Raw genomic sequence first — 20,406 nt, forward strand, 5'->3', positions numbered from 1 at the left:
AAGTGGAAGACGTCGCATCTGTTTTCTTCAGCATCCAAACTATCAGCGGCACAGGCCGATGGTAAGAAGCGGTTTGCCGGCAGGCATTTTGATTGAGCCAACAAGGGTCGAGAAAGGGTCTGCACAGCGCTTACTCGGCCTTGAATTGCTTTTCAGCACATCCACGGTGATAAAGCTTGTTGCAGTGTGGAAATTGGCACTTGATAAGGTCGGCGCCCACTTTGTCACACGTATAGCACGTGTGATTGCCCGTAGAGCACTCATCACATCGAAATTCGCCTGCGTCACAGTGGTATGGGTTGTGTGAACAAACAAACAAACAAGCGTGAACTGGCTGACTCTACCGACGGCCTCTGTGTAATCAAGTGCGCCTCCGTATGTTTGTCAAAGAAACAATCAGGCGTACCGGTGGGGGGTTGCAAGATGCTGAGACATTCAAGGTGAAAGGCACCACGACAGCCACCATCACAGCAAATGAGTTGACCCAGCTCTCCGCAGATACGGCACGTGTCATCGTTGGCAGTCATGGTTGTGCGTGAGCTGCGACTGCGCTTGGCAGCTGGTTGGCCTTCGTTGCTGGCTTGGTCCTCGTCTGGTGACACACTGGCAGAAGGCGAGGCAGCAGCCGTTGAAGCACCCGATTTGTTGGGCAAAGCATCTGGTTGAACACGGCGTACAAAGGCTCGTTGTTGAGTTCGGGTAAGTGCCATCCACTTTTCGTGGACGCGCAGGCCTTGATCAGCCGAGTCCAAGTGCACCAGTTCATCGCCCGAGTCCTGCGCTTTGGCTGCATTACGGGAAGAAAGAGTCGCACCGAGTTGAGTTGATGATCAGGTCTGTGTGCCGAAATGGCACGGGCCTGATAAAACACGATGTCCTACCGAGGAAATCTTGGGCAAAGAGGCGAAACGCTGCCACCATGGGCGGGGGACGATCACCAGGAGAGTCAGGGCAACTGGCATCTGCCTGTGCGAGCTCGAGAGTGCGCGCGATTGCGGTTTTCTGGGACGGGGTGGGGAAGAAGGAGATTGAGGTGCTTTTTCAGCCCGGTGTTGTTCTCATGCGAGACCATGGGCCGAAAAAGAAACGGTTGCGGTCAGACGCACCTTTGCAATCTCAGCAGCCTCGACAAAGGGTGCCCGTGCTTCCTCGGACAGAGCTTTCCACTCGGCTGCAATCAGCTTGGTCACCCGACCGTTACGCGCGAATTTGCTGGTGCCGTCATCGTCCATTCCCTTCATCACGTCGGCACGCCGATGCTGCAGGAGAGCCCCAGTCACGGCACCAATGAAAATGCGTTTCAGTCCAAGCTGAAGCGGCAAAGTAGCACGCTAACAATGCGGGGCAGCGCAACAGCGGGTGTTGCGCGACATACATCCAAGTAAAACATGTAGGCGGTTTTGGTGCGAGGAACGGCGGGTTTGAGAGAAGCTAGGCGGCGGCCAGCGTAAGTGAGTTCCAGACACGCCAAGCACGTTTTGATGTGAGAACAAGGCCATCGTACGGCACAGGACCGTCCTGGCGGCAAAGAAGAGGTCAGACCTGTGCGTTCAGGGGTAACAGGTTCGCTCTTTTCGAGCTCGGCTCGCATCTCCTGTGCTTTGGAGATGGCTTGTTTCTGGGATGATGCCGCGAAAGACAATCGTTTCAGCACGAAAACGAGTGAATTCTCATTGAGACGGCACGCAGCTGGCGCGGCAGGGGTCTGACAGCTACCTGTGTATGGAGAGGGACCGAGCGGATGCACCAAGAGGGGCTCACCTTGGCCTTTTCAGCTTGCTTGTCAAAAGGCAGGCGCTCGTCAGCCGTGAGAGTTTGCCACTCGGCAGCAATGAGCTTGGTGACCTTGCCATTGCGCGCAAATTTGCTCGTGCCGTCATCATCCAAGTTGTGCATGACGTCGGCACGCCGATGCTGTCCAAAGTTCACATGGGTGCCAGGTAGATGAGTGAGGCTCGTCGGAGTTTCTAAAAGCTTGACCAGGGCGGAATGAAGCGGGGCCTGGGTTGACGTACGTCTAGGTAAAACTGATATGCAGTCTTGCTGCGCGGGACGCCGATTTTGCGAGGGGGTGCCGAGACGGTTCCTGGCGTTAGGGACACACCGAGGTGGCCGGCATATCAGATTGAAAGCCAGAATGCAAGCCGGGCGAGAAAAACAGCTGCCTGCGTCGCGTCGAATCATCGCACCAGGGGCAGTAGCTTGGTCCTTGTCTGATTCTTCCAGCTTGGGTTTGGCCTTGTCTCCACGCTCCGTCTTGAAGTCGCAGGCCCAGCGCAAAATGCTAGGTATTATTGACCATATCAGGGGCATGATCAGCGTTGGGGAGCGATTGTGCGAGAGGTGGAAAATAAAACAGGGCAAGGCGTATGGAAAGGCACGAAGGAACACTCGTGCGCACCGTTCGCGCAGGGATAGCTCGGCAACTGCATGTGCTTGCTGTAGAGCCGCTGCTCGCTCGTTGGCCAGCTTGGGGGATAGCCGACCGACTTTGAGGAGCGTTGGGTCCAGGCCGCCATCCTAAAGAGCAGGGGCCATTTAAGCAAGGGTCGTGGGCGTTTGGGATTCGGGAGAAGGCGTGCACGAAGACGAAGGGCCAATGCAAGGGAGGTCAAGGTTGTGTAGGCTACGTGGGTATTCGGGATGAGAGCTCACCTTTTCGCCAGCTTTCCAGCGGCGCAGGAGTGTCCGCGAGCTCGACCAGGCACGGGAAATCACGGGACCAAAATACTGCAGCAAGGCGTATGGCTCTTGTCGTGAGGAGGCCTTGGCAGATGACTTCTTGCATCTTTGCTTGTGCGCCACCGATTACATTGAGACAGAACGTCCGAGGCGCACTGTACCAACCTGGATGTGGTAAGCTCGATGATTAGCACTTTCCCTGGTAAATTCTCCCGAATGCGGGTCATAAGTCAGCATCCCGGGCCACCACTGCAGCGAAGATGGACGGAGCGCGCAAATCAAGAGTGAGTGCACCGAGCAGCGGGGGCAGAGGCACCGGGCATGGTGGCAAGATACACACTGGAAAGGAGGCATGCTGCACCCAAACCAGGACACCAGCTCGAGCCACAGCAGCCACTTCTTGAGCTGCGCATCAAAGAAGCAGCGTTTGGTGAGATGATGACGAGCGTCAAGCCCCCCAAAAAACGCCAGCTGTGTTGTGGGTGGGAAAAGTCACACCTCCTTCTGCAATGGCAGCTGCGGAAGTGGAGCCAGGGTTGCCATGTCTCCGCAAGGAGAGGGCGTTGCTGTCAAAAATTCAAGCATGATGTCGAATGAGGGGAAGCCATACCGGCCCGGGCCAAGAGCAACACAAGCACGCACCGTCGACGACGCCCCATGGCTGACGGTGGGGAGGTCGTATGTGGATATACAAGGTCGCAGCAAGCCTTGGCGCGCTTGAGCTTGAAAGATCCGTGCGCGACACACCAGCAGCGCGCGCACAGAGAGAGAGAGAGAGAGAACGCGAGAGAGAGAAAACTGATTTTTGTAACGGCTATTTTTTTTTGTGTTAAAACCTGTATTGGCGTGGTGGAATGAAATCCTCATAGGGCCATAACAAATTACGCAGAGTGTATTTCTCAGTGGTGACCTAAAATTAAAGTCTACTCTTCAATTTCAATACCAACGTGATGTCAACGTTTTTGAGAGAGGGAGATTTAGAGAGAGATTGATTTTTGAGAGAGATTTAGAGAGAGGGAGAGATTTCGAGATTTAGAGAGAGAGATTGAGAGAGATTGAGAGAGAGATTGAGAGATTGAGAGAGTGAGCTTGAGAGAGAGAGAGAAAGTCTTCAACAACAATTTTTTTTTTTGCTACTTCGAGTGTTCGAGGCGCACTTGTCGCTGGTCGGGGCTGGTACGAGTGCAAGTGTGGGACGGCGGGTGTGCGAGCGTCTTTGCCTGGGGTTGAGTGGAGGGTGTAGGGTCGTGCGTCTTGGGGCGGAGCACCACAGTCATCCGGTTGTTTCGGTGTGAACCTGAGCAGTAGGCGGGGTCGTGCTGGTGGCAATTACGATTTTGGTGAGTTCGAGGTTGTCGTCATGAGCACCGGCTTTGGTTCGGCCCCAGCGACGGGCTTTGGTTCGGCCCCAGCGACGGGCTTTGGCACGGCTGGAAGCATGCAGGCTACACGCGCTGCAACCACGTTTGGAGCGCCGGCGGCCACGAGCACCGCAGGTACCACCGGCTTTGGCGCAAAACGCTCGCCGGCCGTGGGCTTTGGTACACCGGGGTCGGCCCCGGCCACGGGCTTTGGCACGACCACCGGATTTGGCACGCCTGGCGCCGCCACAACCACGGGGTTTGGTGCAACCAGCACCTCAACTGCAGGGTTTGGCAAGCCTGCCACTGGCTTTGGCTCCACGGCCACGTCGGGCTTTGGCGTGGGTGGCTTTGGTCAGCAGCAGCAGCAGCAGGCTCAGCAACAGCCACAGCCGCAGGGTCCGCGTGAGTGCAACCCATCTGCTTCAGTTCATCTTGTTCTTGCCATTTGCGTCACTACTTCTTCTTCTGCTTTTCACAAAAAGAAAAAGAGAAGAAGAGCGCCTCCTCGTTGGCTGGGCTCATGGTAACATTCCTTCCTGTTGCTAGAACGCTACATCCCGGCCGAGTATCACGTCCAGCGACACGGCGATGCCCGCGATGACACAATCAAGCGATTCAATCACATGCAGGTCCGTCCAAAGCCCGCTGTTCGCGTTTGGAAGCCGTCCCACTCAGATTCAGATGGTTGAGCCTTTCAACCGGCCGTGTTCTCGGCAAGCTCTCTTATGCATCTGCTGACACGACTCCTGTGCTTCTGTGCTGCTCTGGCTGCATGCTGGTGCCATATATTTAGGCCATGTGGGGCCACGGAACCTTTTTCCTGTCCACAGGCCAGCCCAACCAGGCAGATACTGCCAAGGTGCCCAAGGAATCGAGTTATAATGCTTTCAAGACTGTGGCCTACAACCTTTTGCCACGCCAGGGCGACCGAGAGGGCCGCATTGGCATTATCATCAATGGCAGCTACGATGAAATCAAGGAGAACGTAAAAGCCATCGAATCCCATCTTCAGAACAAGGTACCTTTTCAAGCATGCCCAGCTCATCTTCAGTTGCCATCATAAAAGCCCCGGTTTGCGTTTCTTTTTTTCAGAGTAGCATCCAGTCTCATCCATTGAGCGCGCCTGCCGGTGTATTTTGCTTTGTTCATACCAACAGGTTTTGAAGCAACTACTCAAGCCGTTGCAAGAGGTCTACGTCGATTCGGTGCGCATGACCCAGGAGGGCAAGTACGTATCTTTCAACCGACACGGCATGCCTTTTACGTTTTGTCAGGCGTTTGGTCATGGTACACGTGTGCTGCTGGGGGATCGTGTTGAACCGCAGGGTGGAGCTGATTTTCCAAGTACTGGATCGCACAAAAAAGCCTCTGCGCGCAAGCAAGATTGATGAGTTTTTGGCCGAGGCTTACAAGGCTGGCGCCTCGGCCACCGGCGCGACCACCTCTGGGCTGTAGGTTTCAACGGAGACGTGCTGGCCTTTTTTCTCCTTTCTCCCAAGATTATTTGGAGCAGCCTAAAATCCGGTCCATCAGCTAGCTTGGCTCACGTTTTTTAATGACGCAGGGGTGGCTTTGGTAAGCCGACCACGGGGTTTGGCAAGCCAACGACAGGCTTTGGTGGCGGTGGGTTCGGCTCTACTGCCAAAACCGGCTTTGGCACCAGCACATTGGGAGGCACGACCGCAGCTGGTGCAGGTGGTGCCAAGCCGCATCACAAGGATATTCAGGAGGGCCTGCAGAGCTTGGGATGTGAAACCAAGTACAATGCTCAAGCCCAGCGCTTTGACGTCAAGGTACGGTGCCGTGTCGTAGCTTTTCTCGCAAATCCGACGCGAGCGCTGAATATTATCTCATGTTACACATGTCATGCGCTTGGCTCAGGGTTTTTATCCAGTTGTTGAGCGCACACGCGAGCAGGTGCTAGATGCACTGAAGCGGCCCGACGTAGGTTTTAAAGGCTGTGTCTGATGGATTGTGCCACGGGCGGATTTAACTCATGGCATCCTCGGCGGGTAATGCTGGGTTGCCTCAACACCGACACAGGGGATCCCATCTGAGCTCTGGGCATATGCGCGCAAGGCCAATCCTGATCCGGAGCGCTACTTCCCCGTTCCCATCTTTGGATTTGACGGCCTGGCGCGGCGCAGCCAAATTCAGGACGAGGAGCTTAGTTATCATCGCGAACGTTTGACGGGCGATTTTGATGAGGTATGTGTGAGTGTGTGAGTGGGTGGGTGCACGTTTTCCGATGCCAGAGCACGCGAGACCGTGCTCGGGGCGATGCTCATTCACCTGCTGTTGCGGTCGGTCACGCAGAGCATTCAAAGCAGCTTGCATCAAGTTGTGAGCCGTCAGGACTTGCTCAAGGGCAAGATTGACGAACTGCAGCACAATGCCGTGGCCATTGGTTCGCGCATCTTGCGGGTGGGTTCTCTCGACCAATCTGGCTTGGGCCTTTGCCATGTAGCCATGGTGCGCTCACTTGTTTTCAACACGTGTAATGGAATTTAGCTGATGCGTTTTGCTGCCCGTGAGGACCGCCGCATGACTTTGCAAGATCTCAACACCATTGGCAACCGCTTGGGCGCCATGACGCGGCAAATCGACGAATTGCAGCAGGGTCGCGTCAGCGAACTCAAGGCCAAATTGGAACTGGTACGCTTGCGTGGGCCTGCCCTCTGATTCTGGTGCAGGGAAGCTGTCGATGCGTCTCTCATCCGGTGGCCCTCACTTTGTTCATGTGGTCTCTCGTTTCTGGGTATGCTGCCAGTCACCGCTGCGGTCGACTAGCACTGCACATGCCAGCTTGCCCACAGCGACCATCAAGCACATTATGAATCACTTACAGTTGCAGCAGGTAAAGTGTCCACGGCACGCACGCAGGGCCATGGAAGTTCCACTCATGCTTTTTTCTTGTTGTGCGCGTAGCGAGGCATCGATGCCCTTTTGCAGACGCTGCAGGAGAGCGGCGAAAAGATTCAAATCATGCGTGAAGGCTACAGCCGCCTAGCGTAGAGACTTCCTGACGTCCTCTATCTGCTTCCTTGCTCGGGCCTCTCCGCCAAGACACATGCATGGGGCCAGCCATCAATCGAGACAAAGAGACTTTTTTTTTTTTTTTTTTTTTTTTTTGGAGAAAGGGGACTGAAACCGAGTCGTTGCCACATTTGGGGTTGCATGAGGAGGTTCCCTGTCGGGTGATATTAGGGGCAAGGACTGCAATTGGTCTTTGCGGGGATAAACGGGGCAAAGGGAAGACCGGAAAAAAGATCAAGGCAAGGGTCAAGGACAAACAAAACGGGAAACAAGTCTATGGACGCGAACGATGAGACGTGAACAAAAGGGTCTGACCCTGACGTCGGCAACGAGGGACAAAGCGCAGGTCGCCAAGTCTGGATCTGGATCCCCTTCGTCGGCTCTTTCGACGAGTCACAAACAAAAAAAATGCATCCGTCGCGAGGCCGCAGATCACGTACTCACGGGACTAGGGTAGAGCTGCCCAAGCCCAAACCACGCCCAGACAAAGGATAAGAGACGGGGAGGAAAAAGAATGAAAAGGAGGAATGGGACTTGGAAACAGGAATGGGTCACGGCACACCAGAAAAAAAGGCTGAATGAATTTACTGGAGACCAAGCTCCTCGGGGAGAGTGACCTCAAGCTCGGCAATGACGGGCTTGAGCTGAGAGACAACGTAGTTGTAGGTGGTGGCATCAGGGGCCTTGTCCATCACGCCCTCAAAGATGCGGACCGAGCTAGAGGCCAAGAGACACAACGACAGACAAGTCAGCTGGCCTTTTATAGACACGGTGCACGCAGCCTGGTTTCACTGGCGGTCACGGGTGCGAGCTCCGCAATTATCCTGCTCCGGCACCAAGGCAATAAAAACTCACGTGGAGAAGTCATTGACACGACGGCAAGCGCGCAGAGCCTGCTCAAGGATGGCGGGTTCGGGGACCAAATCGTGGGCGAAGAGGTCGTTGAGGCCTCGTCGGATGGCACCCGAGTCAAGGCTCTCATCCTCAAAGTAAGCCTGACGAATTAAGAGAGCCAGCCCGTCAGCCACGTCCAAGTTCAAGGATGCGGTTGAAAAAGAGAGAAGAGAGCGAGAGCGAGAGAGGACAGCAGCAGCACACACCTTCCACTTGGCATCAAACTCGGAAGCAGAGAGCTCCTCCGAGTAGTGACGGACGGCAGCGACGGGGCCTAGACAAAACCGGCAGCACAGGTGCCAGGGCACGAAAAACGGGGTGAGCATGTGCTGCTGCTACACAGAAGGTGCCTGCCCTGGCGCCATGTCGACGCAGACGACAAGTGTCCTTGGGTTTTAGGGTTGTGTTTTGACGAGGTGCCCCGATGCAAGAGCAGGTGGCTCAACACTGAAATTTGAGGACAGGGCTCGCGGGCGATGGCGACTTTGGAATGTGTGGCAGCAGATGGGTGGCGATAAAAGGAAAAGAAAACGGTGAAGGGCAAGGACCAGCTGAGCCAACTTACGCATGACCGCAACACGGCCGGCCGCCAGGGGCGCCGCCGCACGAGAAGCCGCCAAACGAAGCATGGTGCAAGGTCTGTGATAAGGTTAAAAAGAGGAAGCGAGACGAGGAAATCCTGCCAAGACCCCAAGCGAACCGTGCGATACCAGCGTGAGTCCAGAACGCCGACGCCCATCCCCCACAACCCTCATGCCAACACCCCCTTGACCAATTTAATACAAATGCAAATGCAATTCCAACGCCCGGCGCTGCCCTTTCACCCCCTCCTGCCGGTTACTACAGCCAGACACAGAGAGAGAGAGAGAGCAGTGGTAACAGCACCCACAACGTGTGAGGTGACCTCAAGACGATACCTTTTACAACTGAAGGAATGAAGGAAGGAATCCCTTTCTATATGTGTGTGTGTGTGTCTCTCTCTCTCTCGTTTGCTTTTCTTTTGTCTTTGTTCTTTCTCTCTCTTTTGTCTCTGTCTCTTAATTTTGAGTGTATGGTTTGACCCCCTTGGAATAGACCCCCGTGAGAGCGAGCCGTGGTGCAACCGCCGCTGTTGCAGCTAAAAATAGCAGATCATTATGACAGGTGGTAGCTTGTACGCTGAGCGCCAAGGGGCGCAAAGGGCCGCAGAGTGGAAGAAAAACGTGAATAGTTTGTCGAGAGAAAACAGTGTGAAAAGCATTCTCACCTCACGTGTCAAGGCATCCCGCTCTGTAACGTCCCTCTCTTTTGTTCCACACACACACACACACACACACACACACACACACACACGCGGACGCGACTTTTCTTTTGTTTCAGCCCGATTTCTTTTATATTCACACACACACACACACACACACACACACACACACATCTCTCTCTCTTTTGTATTTTTCTTTGTCGGGCGTTGCTCTGTCTGTGTGTGTGTGACGGGCAACGACAGCGCACAATGGCGACGCGGCAGCCGTATCAGAAAAAGTTCCAGTCCCGGGACCAGCGGGAACAGACGTCGTCGCAGCAGGCGCCGAACAGTGTTGTCAAGCAGGTGACCGTCGATGCTTTGGTAAGTCTTGGCTGTGGGTGAAAGGTCTCGTTTGGAAGGCACTCGGGACAGCGAGCGAGCGAGCGGGCTGGTGTGCGCGCACGAGGTCGGGGTGTCTTGTAGGCTGCGAGTTGGGTTGGGTCGGGCCGGGTCACAGACGGGCCTTGTGATCATTCAGATGATCGCAAGCACATGATGCCCGTGTCGCTTCCGTGTCAGACCGGTTGTGGTGGTGGTGCGCGAGGCCAACGGGATAAATTTGGCCTGAGCTGAGCTCACTCATTTCTTCCTCTGCCTGCCTGCACCTCTGCATGATTTGTTGCTTCTGCAAACTCGGTCAACGCTTTCCAGGTGGTGATGAAGATTATCAAGCATGCCCGCGAAAATCCCCATGAGCCTGTGCGCGGCCCCCTTCTTGGTTCGTTGTACAGCTCGCATCGTCTGATCTGCGAGGTCCATGGCAAAACAGGCCAAGTCCAACAGCTGCTTGCGCCTCACTTGGTCCTTCGTTGTCTCCTGCTTTCGAAATATGAACAGGCCTGAGCCAGTTGGCGGATGCCTCCAAGCCCGGCGAGGATGCGCTGTTGGAGGTGACCAATTGTTTCCCCACTCCCCGCGTCTCGGACGATGATGATGACAGCATCGGTAGGTTCAAAAATCTGCCAAGCAGCAACCTTTGAATGATACTTTGTTCCATCGCAATCTCGGGAGGAATGTTGGTCGCCCAAGAAACAAACATGGCGAGACACACAAGCACATCTCCAATTCTCCAGGCCGTGCGCGCGCGTTGTCGATGATGCTTTTATATCAATATTTGCTACTCTTGATCGGATGCCGCAACATCCATGAGGTCACTTTCACCATTTGATCTCTGAGACTCAATCGCGCACGGCTTGACGACATACCTTGATTACCATCCCACACCACTCTTTTCACTTTTATGCGCTTCACCGTTTTCCCTGTTCCTTCCCCCGCCACCCTTCTTGGCATCTCAATTCCACGTTCCATGCCCTCGTCTTGATCTTCATATAGCAGTGCAACAGTACCAGGTGCAGATGATGCGATGGCTTCGTGAGGTCAATGTTGACCACATGAACGTCGGCTGGTACCAGGTAGGCAGCATCTTTCTGATTTATAGCCTGCCCGCCATGCCACATCATTTCACGGAATACCTCACCGATCCTTCACCTCATTTTCCGTCTGATCAGGCTGCCGACATGGGAACCTTTTTCGACGAGGACGTGGCGGCCGTGCAGTTTCAGCACCAGCGCCACATGGCCGAGTCGGTTGTGTTGATTTACGACCCCGTCTTGACACTCCAGGGCACGCTGTCCCTCTCTGCCTTCCGCCTCAGCAACAAGGCTATGGAACTGTTTAGCACCGACTCCTTCAACCCCAAGGCCGTCCGGGAAGCTGGCCTGACTTATCGCACCGTTTTCGAGAAGGTGCCCGTGACCATTCGTGCCTCTTCGATGGCCCGTCTGCTGATCCCGGAGCTCAGTGCCAACCTCGACCAATCGGAAATCTTTGACCGCATGGACCTCAACGCCACCTCCTTCATGTCTCGCAACATCAAGCTCCTCATGGAGGGCATTGATGACCTTTCCCAGTGCGTGTATCAGTGGTGTTTTTTTCCTCTTTTCGCGTCGTTTACAAGCTGCTCCTGGCCAGTCGCTCCCATGCCTCTTCTCATTGTGATGTGTAATTCTGGGCTCGTCGCGACACAGGGAAGCCTACAAGTTCCAGCAGTATCACCGCAATGCCACCAAGGCGAAGGCCAGCCTCGATGCGCAACTCGAGGCACGCCGTGCCGAAAACGAACAGCTTCGGGCCAAGGGCCTGCCCGAAAAGTCCGAGGCGGAGCTTGTGGCCAATCACAAGACCCCCACTCCCCCTTCGCGTCTTGGCTCTTTGCTTGTCACGGCACAAATCAACACGTTCTGCAAACAGGTGTCCGACTTTAGCGGACAAAGCTTTGGCAAGCTGTACATTGCCAAGGCCACTCAGCCCGAGGCGGAGGAATAAGCCAGCCGCGCTGCCTTGATTCCTCTGTTGTCCACTTGTTGTGTCTTGTGTCCCCGCTTCCTTTTCTGTTTTGTCGTGTTGCTTGCCGGGATACCTTTCTCTTGCTTGTTGATCCCTCTTTTTTTTTTTTTTTAGTCTCCTGACAATTTCTCTCCCACCCCTTCCTGTCTCTTGCCCCTCTTTCTGTTTTCTACCAGCCAGTGCGGTGCACAGCGTTTCTGTGAGGGCGGACCCAAACATGATTTCTCAGCCAAAAAATTGGAAAAAGAACCTTATGAGCCTCCTCTGATGTTGAACTCTCCTCGAGTCGACCCTGGCTGCTGGAAACCAACCACACTGTATTACATGTCTCGAAGAAGATGAACTAAAGAGAGGCGTCAGCAGCTCAAGTGTTTGGCACCGGTCAATTTGATCCTGGTGAGTCTCAGACACACCCAGGAAAGAGAAAGTGGCCCGACTTGCCAACCCTAAGAGGTCGCACATAAATAATGATGGGGCTTGCGAATTTTTGTCAACTCCAAACGTTTCGCTTAGGCTGCCAAAGTGTGAAGATAAGCATCAATGTCGGCGGGCAGCGAGGCAGATCGAAGCGTGGTACGATAAAGGCGAGTCAAAATGGCCAGCGCGCCGTCCACTAGAGTCAAATCAGGCGGCGTGGTGGAGTGGGCTACTGCCGTTGCTGATGCAGCTTGGCGCAAGTGGCGTGCACAGCGCACCAAGCCCACAACTACGCGGGAGGCCTGACTTTCCAGACCCCTTTGGTGACAATAGTTGTAGAAGAAGGCGGCCGTCCAGTGGACGGCACTTGGGGCTCGGCTCTGCAGTCCCGGCAGAACAGCGTCCAGCAAGCGCTGTTGCGCTAGACGGGTACGACTATCCGCGTGCTTGGCCAATTCCGTCAAACACGCCAGGCAGGCGACGGCCAGTGCCGTCTGATGGGTTCGCCAAGCGCGCGGCAGTGCCAGGGACTTGATGTAGTCCACCACACCCTGAGCAAAGCACCAGGAGCGTAGGCTGGCCGGCTCGCAGCATGCCTGAAGCACCGTCAGCAACAGCGTTGCCACCTCACCGGGCAAACGATCACGAACGCACTCACGCACCAACGGCTGCAAGTAGCGCTCCACAACAGCAGGCCGTTCTCCGCGCGGCGCCACGGCCAGGACGGCGGCCATCAGCCGGAGCCATGCACGCCAAGAGCTCGTTTGCCGCCACGGCACTACGCCCCGCAGACTGGCAAGCGCATCGAGCAGGTCAAGCATGACCTGTTGGCCCACCGGTGCGGCACATGTGTCGGCGTGCAGGCCACGCACCAGACGTGCCAGCACCATAAGCAGCACCGTCAATCCCGGCCAATTGGTCGTGCGCGTGCTGGCAGCTGCATTTTCACGATCCAACCGATCGCTTACCATGTCGCGGAGCCAGCACGTGGCAGTTCCCACATGGTCGATCAAGGCCATGGCCGGCAGCGGCTGACGTGCCAAGAGGGCTGCCAGCGCGTCCAAACAGGCTAGCCAGGCCGCGCGCAATCGCTCTGCATCACCGGCGCGCCCAGTCATCGCATTTGTCAACGCCCGGGTGGCATGCCACAAACGCCGCGCCAAAGCCCAGACGTCTTCCAAAGCACGGGCACGGGTAGCTTCGGACAGGTGAAGGCGCTCGTGGGCCAAAACGTGGCAAATGCCCAGCAGCAAGCTAACATTCACTCTGCTTGTGGCACAAAGCTGCAAGGCGTCAACAGCAGTTTCAGCCAATTGCCCGACAAAGTCCTCGTCCAAGTTGCCGTGCTGCGCCAGTTGCAGACCCAGGTCCAGGCTCATGGCCAGTGCAACAATCTCCAGCCCCGGGTCAAACTCAGCCTCTGAGGTCAGGGCTGTTGTGTGTTGAGGAAGTTCAGACACACCTTCCCACTCACATTCATTCTGCTGCGCAGCCTGCGCGAGAACCCGCGCCGTGTGCAAGAGGCCTTGCCGGAAAGGCGCATCCAGCTGCACCAGCGGACCAGCTGTCAGTTCAAAGCGCAGGGCATGAAAGAATGCCACTAGTTGCATGATTAGTGTGAGTCCAGCATGTGCCCATCCCGAGCGCAACACGGGTGCATCTGGACCGAGTCGCGCCGATGTGTCGGCCTCAAAGCTGGTTGTGGTGGCAAATTCCGAGCGGGAACGGCTGCGTCCGGGCTGCACGCCGAGTTCGGCGTGGCGACTCGCATCCACAAACAAGACAGCTGCTTCGCGCAACCAGTTGGCTGCGCGAACCCGGGGCAAAAACTCATCTGGATCCTGGCTGCGACAGACCTGGACGAGCAGTCCCACCAAGGGAACAAGCTCATCCACTCGGTCGAGCAAGCGCGCGCCCGACCCCAGCAAGCTGGAGCAATGGGCCCAAAAGTTGTTGCGATCAAGCCACTCCAAAACCGTCACGTCCGTGCCTGGGGCAAACACCTGGCCGCCGACCAGCTCCAAGCTCTCAAGGCCAGCGATGCGAACCATGGGCGATGATGCGCCAACGGCACAGTGTAATATATACTCGAGAGGCGTCAGTTCAGTTTGTCCAATGCTCAATCGAGCGCGGCCCAAAGAACGAGCTGCGGCGGTATCAAGCTGAAGTTGACCCAACAGGCGCAGCGCCTCGGTTTGGACGTCCACAAGTGGGTGACCAAGCAGCTCAAGGAGCCAAGCAATGTCGTCCCGCCACATCCAATGTTCGCCAAAGAATGACGGGCCCTGCACAGCAGGTTCGTCGTCCAATTCGGTCGACTGCGCAGCAGCGCTATCCAAAGGCCTGTGCAGGGCCCAGAGCTGTCGAAGGGCCGGTGCCCACTCATTTAAACAGCGAAAGCAAGCTTGCACCAAGGCAAAGTGGACGTAGGAGGCATTGGCACGCTTGAAACTGTTGACGACGGGCACGACGTGAGCAATGCATCGGCGCAGCAGTTCAGGTGCCATTCGCACGGCCGCACGGTGTGTGATGAAGACAGCCAGCACTTGCAAGGCACGCGTGAGGAGGGAAAGATCAACAAAACGATTCTGTTGCAAGGCCTGCAGCATGTCCAGGAAGGTGTTGACACAGGTGAGGTCCGCCTGCATGTGTGGTGCACCGTGGCGATGGAGCAGGGCCAGGACATCGTGGCAGCAGAGTAAGGCCAGCTGCTGTACTTGTCGCAGAGGTTGATCTCGCACGGCTGCCTCCTCCACGGGGACCCCGATGGACTGCATAAACACCCAAGCCAGGCAGCCTTCGAGGGCCGGGACCAGCCGCCCCCAGTCTGCCAAGGGCACTAGCGATGCCGCTGACTGCAGGTGGCGGAGGCAGCGCGTGGCGGCAAGGCAGAGCGTGTGGTCAGCCTTTTGCGGTGCCATCCCAGGATCCACACTCTTTTGCAAGCAGCGCAGGCACGCATCCAGCAGTCGGGTCGCAACGGCACGGCCCTGAGGTCGGGCGAGGCCGGGTAGCAGAGCACAAAGCTGTGCCAGGTGGTCCAGCACAGCGGCCAGGCGCGCGTCTGTGAGGGGCCCGTGATGTGCAAACACATCTTCAAGCTCGTCCAGTCGCGTTTGCATAGTCGCTGCCACGTCCATGTACACGAGCACCTCTGTGGTTTGGCGCAGCACGGCCACAGTATCTGATTCCCAGTGCGTCACGGGCTCGGCTATGAGATGGCAAAATTCGTTTACGTCATGCTTGGCACGCCAAAAGGCGTCGCTGACCGCCACAGCATCGGCAAACACCAACGTTTCCTCCTCCTCTTGGGTGGCTGAGTCGGGGGAGGCTGCGGTCCAATTCAAATGCAACGCGTTGAGCAGGTAGTTCGGTGGAGTGCGGCCACCACAAAGTTGGAGCATCCGCGCTGTTACGTAGGCGTGAAAACTTTGGCAAAGGTCAAGGCTAGCACCAGCACAAAGCGCTGCTCCGAGTACTTGTTGGTCAACAACAAGGGCTTCAGCCGCATCAATCCGGCCTTGGCGCAAGAGCAGCACCATGATGTCAATCGCTGGTTCAAGCACAGCGGCGTCGACGCGAGCCTCAGCCAGCTCGCCAAGGGCCAGCGCAGCCTCTGCGCTTCGCAGTAAAACGTGCTGGCAGTCTGCAGTTGGCACCGAGCTTTGAGCATGTTTCCGCATCTAAGGACGGCCAGAGTCAAACAGAACATGAGTGCATGATCGAGACACAAGAGACAAGGCAGTAGAAAATGCCTCAAAGCTTGGTTGGCAAGGCATCGCGAGCGGGAGCATACAATGTCCAGCGCAGCAGCCTTCTGTGCCATCTGTAGATGAGGGTCCTCGACTATGCGAGCTAGTTGTTGCAAACGCTCCAACGAAAGGTTGCTGGCAGCGCTGCGCCAGTGGTGACTGGCTCGGGTCTCTGGAGACAGGGGTTGGGCCAAGCGACGAAGCTCCGCCCGAACATCCAGTTCACTCTGAGCAACGTGGTAGCCGAGAGAAAACAAGTCGGGTTCAAAGCAAAGGAAGAATCTTATGAGCGATTATGCGCAAGCCAAGTGCGCACCGGGCAGCGCGCAGGGTGCGTCTCTTCAAGAACCTACCGTCAGCGCATGAACGTGCACGAGTGCGCGCTGAGCCAGCGCCGCCACGGGCTCAGCTCGATGAAAGAGCAAGAGCAGCCATAGGGGGGCAGTTGAGGAATCCATCTCAGGGGTGAGGGGCGCAATCTCTTGAACGCTGAGCCCAGGCACGAGACATGTGCGTGAGGTGGTTGCACAGGGTGCTCCAAAATTCATTGCTGAGGCTGACTCTGCCTCTGCCTCTGCCTTGCTTCGTGTGGTTCAGCAGCCGTGGCATGACACGCGTCCTGAACATGACTGACCTGTCCAAGAGCTCGCTGGTGTGACAGGCGAGGAGGCCTCTCAAGAACTGGGCTGTACCGATGGCATGGCGCAGCCAGAGTGTTGCCAAAATCTCGCGTGCCACGGTTGCAATCTATGCGTGGCCACCAACGAACAAGAGTAAGGAATACCACTTATACATGTGCACAAGCACACGCTGACAGGCGTGCAAAAGAGGAGCAGGTGCGCGAGTACAGCAAAAATACACGAGGGTAAAGCGTTGGGGCGGGGCACCTGGTTTGGCTGAGAAAGTCCAGTGTAACAGGCTTCCATGAGGGCAGCATGTTGGCCGACACACTCAGAGGCTTCTTGTGCCAAGCATAGCTGAAGCTGAGCGAGGACTTCAAATCGCACGCGCTGTGTTTGGGGGCGGCAGACACGGGTCAGGGCAGCAGCCCATGCGCCGCGAACGCCCTCACTGGACATGGCAGTAACAGCACGTGGAATAGCCAAAGCCAAAAAGGCACGGAGGGTCTCGGGTCCAATGCTGGACAAGCAAGGGACAGCGGCTTGGAGTGTGGAGGGAAGTTGCAGCTCGCCGGCGTCCACGGTGTGGTGGACGGCATGCAATGCGGCATGGGTGGCATCAAGCTGGGAGAGATTGGCATGCGTCACGGTGTCGTCTGCGCGTTGCAGCAGCTGGCGCAGGACGGCGCCGGTACTGGGAAACAATTGGCGCATAATTTCGTGATAGTAGAGAATCTGCAGGTTTATGATCGAGCGGGGGGACGGCTGTAGTTCGGCCCGCGGCAACATGACCCTGGCCGCAAAATGATGTAAGAGACCAAGGTGTTGTTGGAATGCCGTCTCGGTTAGCGAGGCGCGTCCGATGCAGGCGCGGCCCAATGTGGAGGTCACTTGATCCAGCATGGGTTGGGCCAGCGAGGCGAGAGCCGGAACCGGCCAACCAGGCCAAGCAAGCAGAGCACAACACGCGCGAAGTAGGACGAGGGCCGACCCCTGAACGGCCGCGGTGCTTTGTGACAACAACTGTAAACAAAGATTGATGCTTGCTTCAAGGGGAACAAGCACGTCTTCAGTGGGCAGGACCGGAATCCTGAGCGTCGCGAGCAAGCACGGCGGAAAGTGGAGTGAGAAGCGAAAGCGAGCGACTTGAACGAAGCCTCTGGTACTTGCACGAGCCCATACAAGTCAGGGAAAGGCCACGTACTGAAAATAGGCACGATCAACGCTTTTGATCATAGCGGCCCCGGCCTGTGTCAAAATGGCAGAGAGTGCCTGTAGGATGGGCTGGACAAGCTCAGGCTGGTGCTGCACAGATTGCAGCTGGTGGTGCAGACGCTAGGTCAAAGCGAGTCAGAGTGCGTGCAAGTGAGTGTCGGAATCCGAAAATCGCGGGGCTCTGGGCATGGTTGCGAGCCGTTGGATGGCGTAAAACAGCTTCGAGACACACCATCATCAGAGGGTGGTAGACGAGGAGCAGGGTCGGAGGAAAATCAAGCACGAGAACGTCTTGAATGAGTTGGCAGGCTTGGACCAGAGTCTCCACCTGTGACAGGCGCTGAATCACGAGATCAAGAATGGCCAGGTCATCTATGGGCACGGCATTGGGCAGAGATGGGTCAAGTGTCGGAAAGCATTACAAATTCGTGCAGCTGGACAGGTACTTTAGTTTTTTCGGCACACAACTCAAAGACGAGCGGAGGGAAGCGAAGGAATTGAAAAGTGGCACGCACCATCCACCAGAAGAGAGCGGATAAGGCTGTGGTCGTCCTCTTGCATGCCTTCCGACCTTGTCCCGTGGGCTGCGGGAGTGGTGTGGGTGCGGGGCGGAGGGATGTGTGTTCCACCGAGCGAGGGGGGCGCGCGACGCGACCCAGCAGCAGGGGGTTCACGGGCGATTCCATGTTCAGACGATGCGAGATCGCTTCTGGGAGGTACGGGTTGCGGAGCAGTAGTTGTGGGGGCCGAGGCATGTCGGGGTGTGGCTGGCGTTACGCGGATGTTGGGAGGCAGCAACAACTGACTCGCGGGGCTGCCGCTACTGGTCGAGCTATGGCGCCGCAACTGCTGAGGCTGAAGGAGCAGGGCGTGAGAAATCTGCTCGATGACTTCATTGTCCAGGCTGTTGGGGTCGTAGTCGTGAAGATCACGCATAAAGTCGACGGCCCCTAGGTCAACGAGCAGGGCTGCAGAAGCCGGGTGCTGCAATGTAGCCAGCAGAACGAGGCGGGGTGGTGAGATATGGCGGGTTTGCGCATGAGGAATCGAGGGCACGGACGACTAATAAGACAGCTGGAGAATGGCAGTTGGATCTGGATCTGGCGTCAGCAGGGGCGGTGCTGACCTCGGCGAGCTTTAAGATGAGGTTCAAGACGGCAGAGTGCTCGGCGACGTCTTCAAAGTTGAACCACTCCAGCAGCGCTTTCAGGAGTGATTCCTTGTGAACCAGATCAGAGACTAGAAGGAGACCACATGCCAGTTTGAAGGTGATGCTGTGTAGAGCTCCAACACGGTCCTCGAGCAAGGGGGCAGATAGCTGCGCAATCAAGCGATCGAGCCGGGCGTAGAGCTCAGCCTTGGGCGCAGGCACGGGTAGCTGGGCTGCATCTGCTGACTGGGCAAACGTTGCGTTGGCGACGGGCGTTGCAGCCATGTCGTTGATGGTGTGCAAAAGGATGTGCCAGAGCCACGGGTGGCGCTTGCAGGAAAGCGTCCAAAGGGCACGCCAGGACACTCGCGATTACTTAGGTCATCTTGTCAGCGCAATGGCGGTCGCGCTGAATGATCCGAGTGACTGGGGGCGTGACCACGTAGACGATGCCGCGACCGGGGGCGAGAGGCAAACAGAAAGCAGCAGGCGGGTATCAAGTGGATCAAAAAAAAGTGTAATGTGGATGCCGCAGGGCCAGTGTGACCCGCGAAAGCCGCGCTCCGTGACTTGTGTCCGCAGCTGCTGGTCCGTTGGGAAGAACGAGGGCGCGAGACTGGCAGACGCCGCAGCAGACGTGGTTCAGCTCATACACACGCTCACATCCAGCTCCCCCATCCCCAGTGCAGCCCACACCAACGTCTATAGGCCTGGGCCTCAACACTTCGTCTGCGTGCCCCCCCCCAAGGCTCGTCCGCCGAGCCGTCGTCGGATCCAAAAAAAATTTAAAAAAAAGCAAAAAAAGCGAAAAATAACGGACGGGCGTAACGGTCAGTTTACAACTATAGTTTGAAACAGGTGTTGTTCAAGTCGAACCAAGTCCGGCCGCTGAAAAGTTGTATTGTTACGAATGACATTTTTGACGCGTTGTTTATTGTGTTTTCCTTTGGCTTGCTTCCCATTCTTTTGTTCTCCACAGAACCGGTTCTTTTGTTCTTGTCGCTGTTCAGATTCTCTTGGGGTAGGTTCTGCTAGGCCTTTATCTCTTCCCGCCGTCTCCCGATTTGTCTCTTTCTCTGTTTTCACCTTTAAGTTTACCTTAACCGTGGCCACGGATCGCGCTCAACCTCTGCTTGAGTTCCGGCCGATCCAACTACCCTCTTCAGCCATCACTCAGTCATACTCCATCTCTGCCCTTTCAACACCAAAGTCTCGCCGTCGCCGCCGCCAGCTCACTGTGACCATTGGAATTGGCAGCGCCGACTCCCTGATCCAGTGTGAATAACCGCAGCGCCGGTGAGATGCATCTGCCTGCACAGTGAATCCATGTGCTCTCGGGACGGGGCAAGGAGTTTGGGGTTCTGTTTTCCTTTCCTTTCTTTTTCGGGTCTATTGCATGCAAGGATGACTCACATGGTTCTGTGTTCGGTGTGCTGCGCAGAGTGCCGCGCGGGCAACTGATTTGCGCCACTCCCGACCCGATTAGCTCTTCGCGCTCGCTCGTGGGGGCATTCGGATTGTGTGCGCGGTGCGCGATCTACGACTTGCAGTTGCACGACTGCACTTGCATTTCTCTCGCCCTGTTACTGGGCTGCCTGCCGCAGTTTGCGCTCCACAAAGTGTCGAGGTTGCTGCTCTGCGACCCTCG

The 20,406-nt window shown here is 56.4% G+C and overlaps 5 protein-coding genes across 5 annotated transcripts in view; 2 read left to right on the forward strand and 3 right to left on the reverse strand.

The window, feature by feature from the left end:
* Positions 1–3,341, reverse strand: part of MONBRDRAFT_33094 (uncharacterized protein) — a gene marked incomplete at both ends in the record, with an annotated part of 6,822 nt that extends 3,481 nt beyond the window's left edge. The window contains 13 exons of the mRNA XM_001747326.1: positions 135–279; positions 407–787; positions 882–1,002; positions 1,107–1,259; positions 1,376–1,431; positions 1,543–1,618; positions 1,762–1,914; positions 2,016–2,086; positions 2,190–2,284; positions 2,402–2,520; positions 2,848–2,931; positions 3,023–3,087; positions 3,293–3,341. Coding sequence (XP_001747378.1) covers positions 135–279; positions 407–787; positions 882–1,002; positions 1,107–1,259; positions 1,376–1,431; positions 1,543–1,618; positions 1,762–1,914; positions 2,016–2,086; positions 2,190–2,284; positions 2,402–2,520; positions 2,848–2,931; positions 3,023–3,087; positions 3,293–3,341 — 1,568 coding nt within the window. The remainder of the gene's footprint in view (positions 1–134; positions 280–406; positions 788–881; positions 1,003–1,106; positions 1,260–1,375; positions 1,432–1,542; positions 1,619–1,761; positions 1,915–2,015; positions 2,087–2,189; positions 2,285–2,401; positions 2,521–2,847; positions 2,932–3,022; positions 3,088–3,292) is intronic.
* Positions 3,342–3,821: 480 nt separating this feature from the next.
* MONBRDRAFT_33095 (uncharacterized protein) lies at positions 3,822–7,155 on the forward strand. The gene is made up of 12 exons (XM_001747217.1): positions 3,822–4,448; positions 4,593–4,675; positions 4,840–5,064; positions 5,204–5,274; positions 5,372–5,497; positions 5,611–5,839; positions 5,928–5,990; positions 6,090–6,254; positions 6,363–6,470; positions 6,558–6,701; positions 6,817–6,903; positions 6,975–7,155. Exons 1-12 carry the CDS (start codon positions 4,043–4,045, stop codon positions 7,059–7,061), a joined length of 1,794 nt encoding a protein of 597 aa, XP_001747269.1. The 5' UTR covers positions 3,822–4,042; the 3' UTR covers positions 7,062–7,155.
* Positions 7,156–7,666: 511 nt separating this feature from the next.
* MONBRDRAFT_9557 (uncharacterized protein) lies at positions 7,667–8,302 on the reverse strand (the record flags this gene model as incomplete). Its single annotated transcript, XM_001747327.1, has 3 exons — positions 7,667–7,799; positions 7,938–8,077; positions 8,183–8,302. The coding sequence occupies 3 exons, from the start codon at positions 8,300–8,302 to the stop codon at positions 7,667–7,669; spliced, it is 393 nt and encodes a 130-aa protein (XP_001747379.1).
* Positions 8,303–9,465: 1,163 nt separating this feature from the next.
* MONBRDRAFT_9558 (uncharacterized protein) lies at positions 9,466–11,583 on the forward strand (the record flags this gene model as incomplete). The annotated part of the gene is made up of 6 exons (XM_001747218.1): positions 9,466–9,579; positions 9,910–9,976; positions 10,096–10,203; positions 10,594–10,670; positions 10,767–11,167; positions 11,286–11,583. 6 exons carry the CDS (start codon positions 9,466–9,468, stop codon positions 11,581–11,583), a joined length of 1,065 nt encoding a protein of 354 aa, XP_001747270.1.
* Positions 11,584–12,113: 530 nt separating this feature from the next.
* Positions 12,114–19,043, reverse strand: MONBRDRAFT_26842 (uncharacterized protein; the record flags this gene model as incomplete). The annotated part of the gene is made up of 10 exons (XM_001747328.1): positions 12,114–12,617; positions 12,684–15,704; positions 15,818–16,000; positions 16,127–16,262; positions 16,408–16,520; positions 16,781–17,483; positions 17,598–17,728; positions 17,841–17,980; positions 18,124–18,592; positions 18,735–19,043. 10 exons carry the CDS (start codon positions 19,041–19,043, stop codon positions 12,114–12,116), a joined length of 5,709 nt encoding a protein of 1,902 aa, XP_001747380.1.
* Positions 19,044–20,406: the final 1,363 nt, after the last annotated feature.

This window comes from Monosiga brevicollis, genomic scaffold, assembly GCF_000002865.3.
Source record: "Monosiga brevicollis MX1 MONBRscaffold_16 genomic scaffold, whole genome shotgun sequence".
NCBI lineage: Eukaryota > Choanoflagellata > Craspedida > Salpingoecidae > Monosiga > Monosiga brevicollis.

What these genes read in the sequence shown, in the direction of transcription:
- MONBRDRAFT_33095 (XM_001747217.1), top strand. Translation starts at nt 4,043, where the DNA reads ATGAGCACCGGCTTTGGTTCGGCCCCAGCGACGGGCTTTGGTTCGGCC. An exon ending in CCCAGCGCTTTGACGTCAAG is followed by an intron (nt 5,840 to 5,927) that starts GTACGGTGCCGT and finishes CGCTTGGCTCAG; the next exon opens with GGTTTTTATCCAGTTGTTGA. An exon ending in TCAAGGCCAAATTGGAACTG is followed by an intron (nt 6,702 to 6,816) that starts GTACGCTTGCGT and finishes GTATGCTGCCAG; the next exon opens with TCACCGCTGCGGTCGACTAG.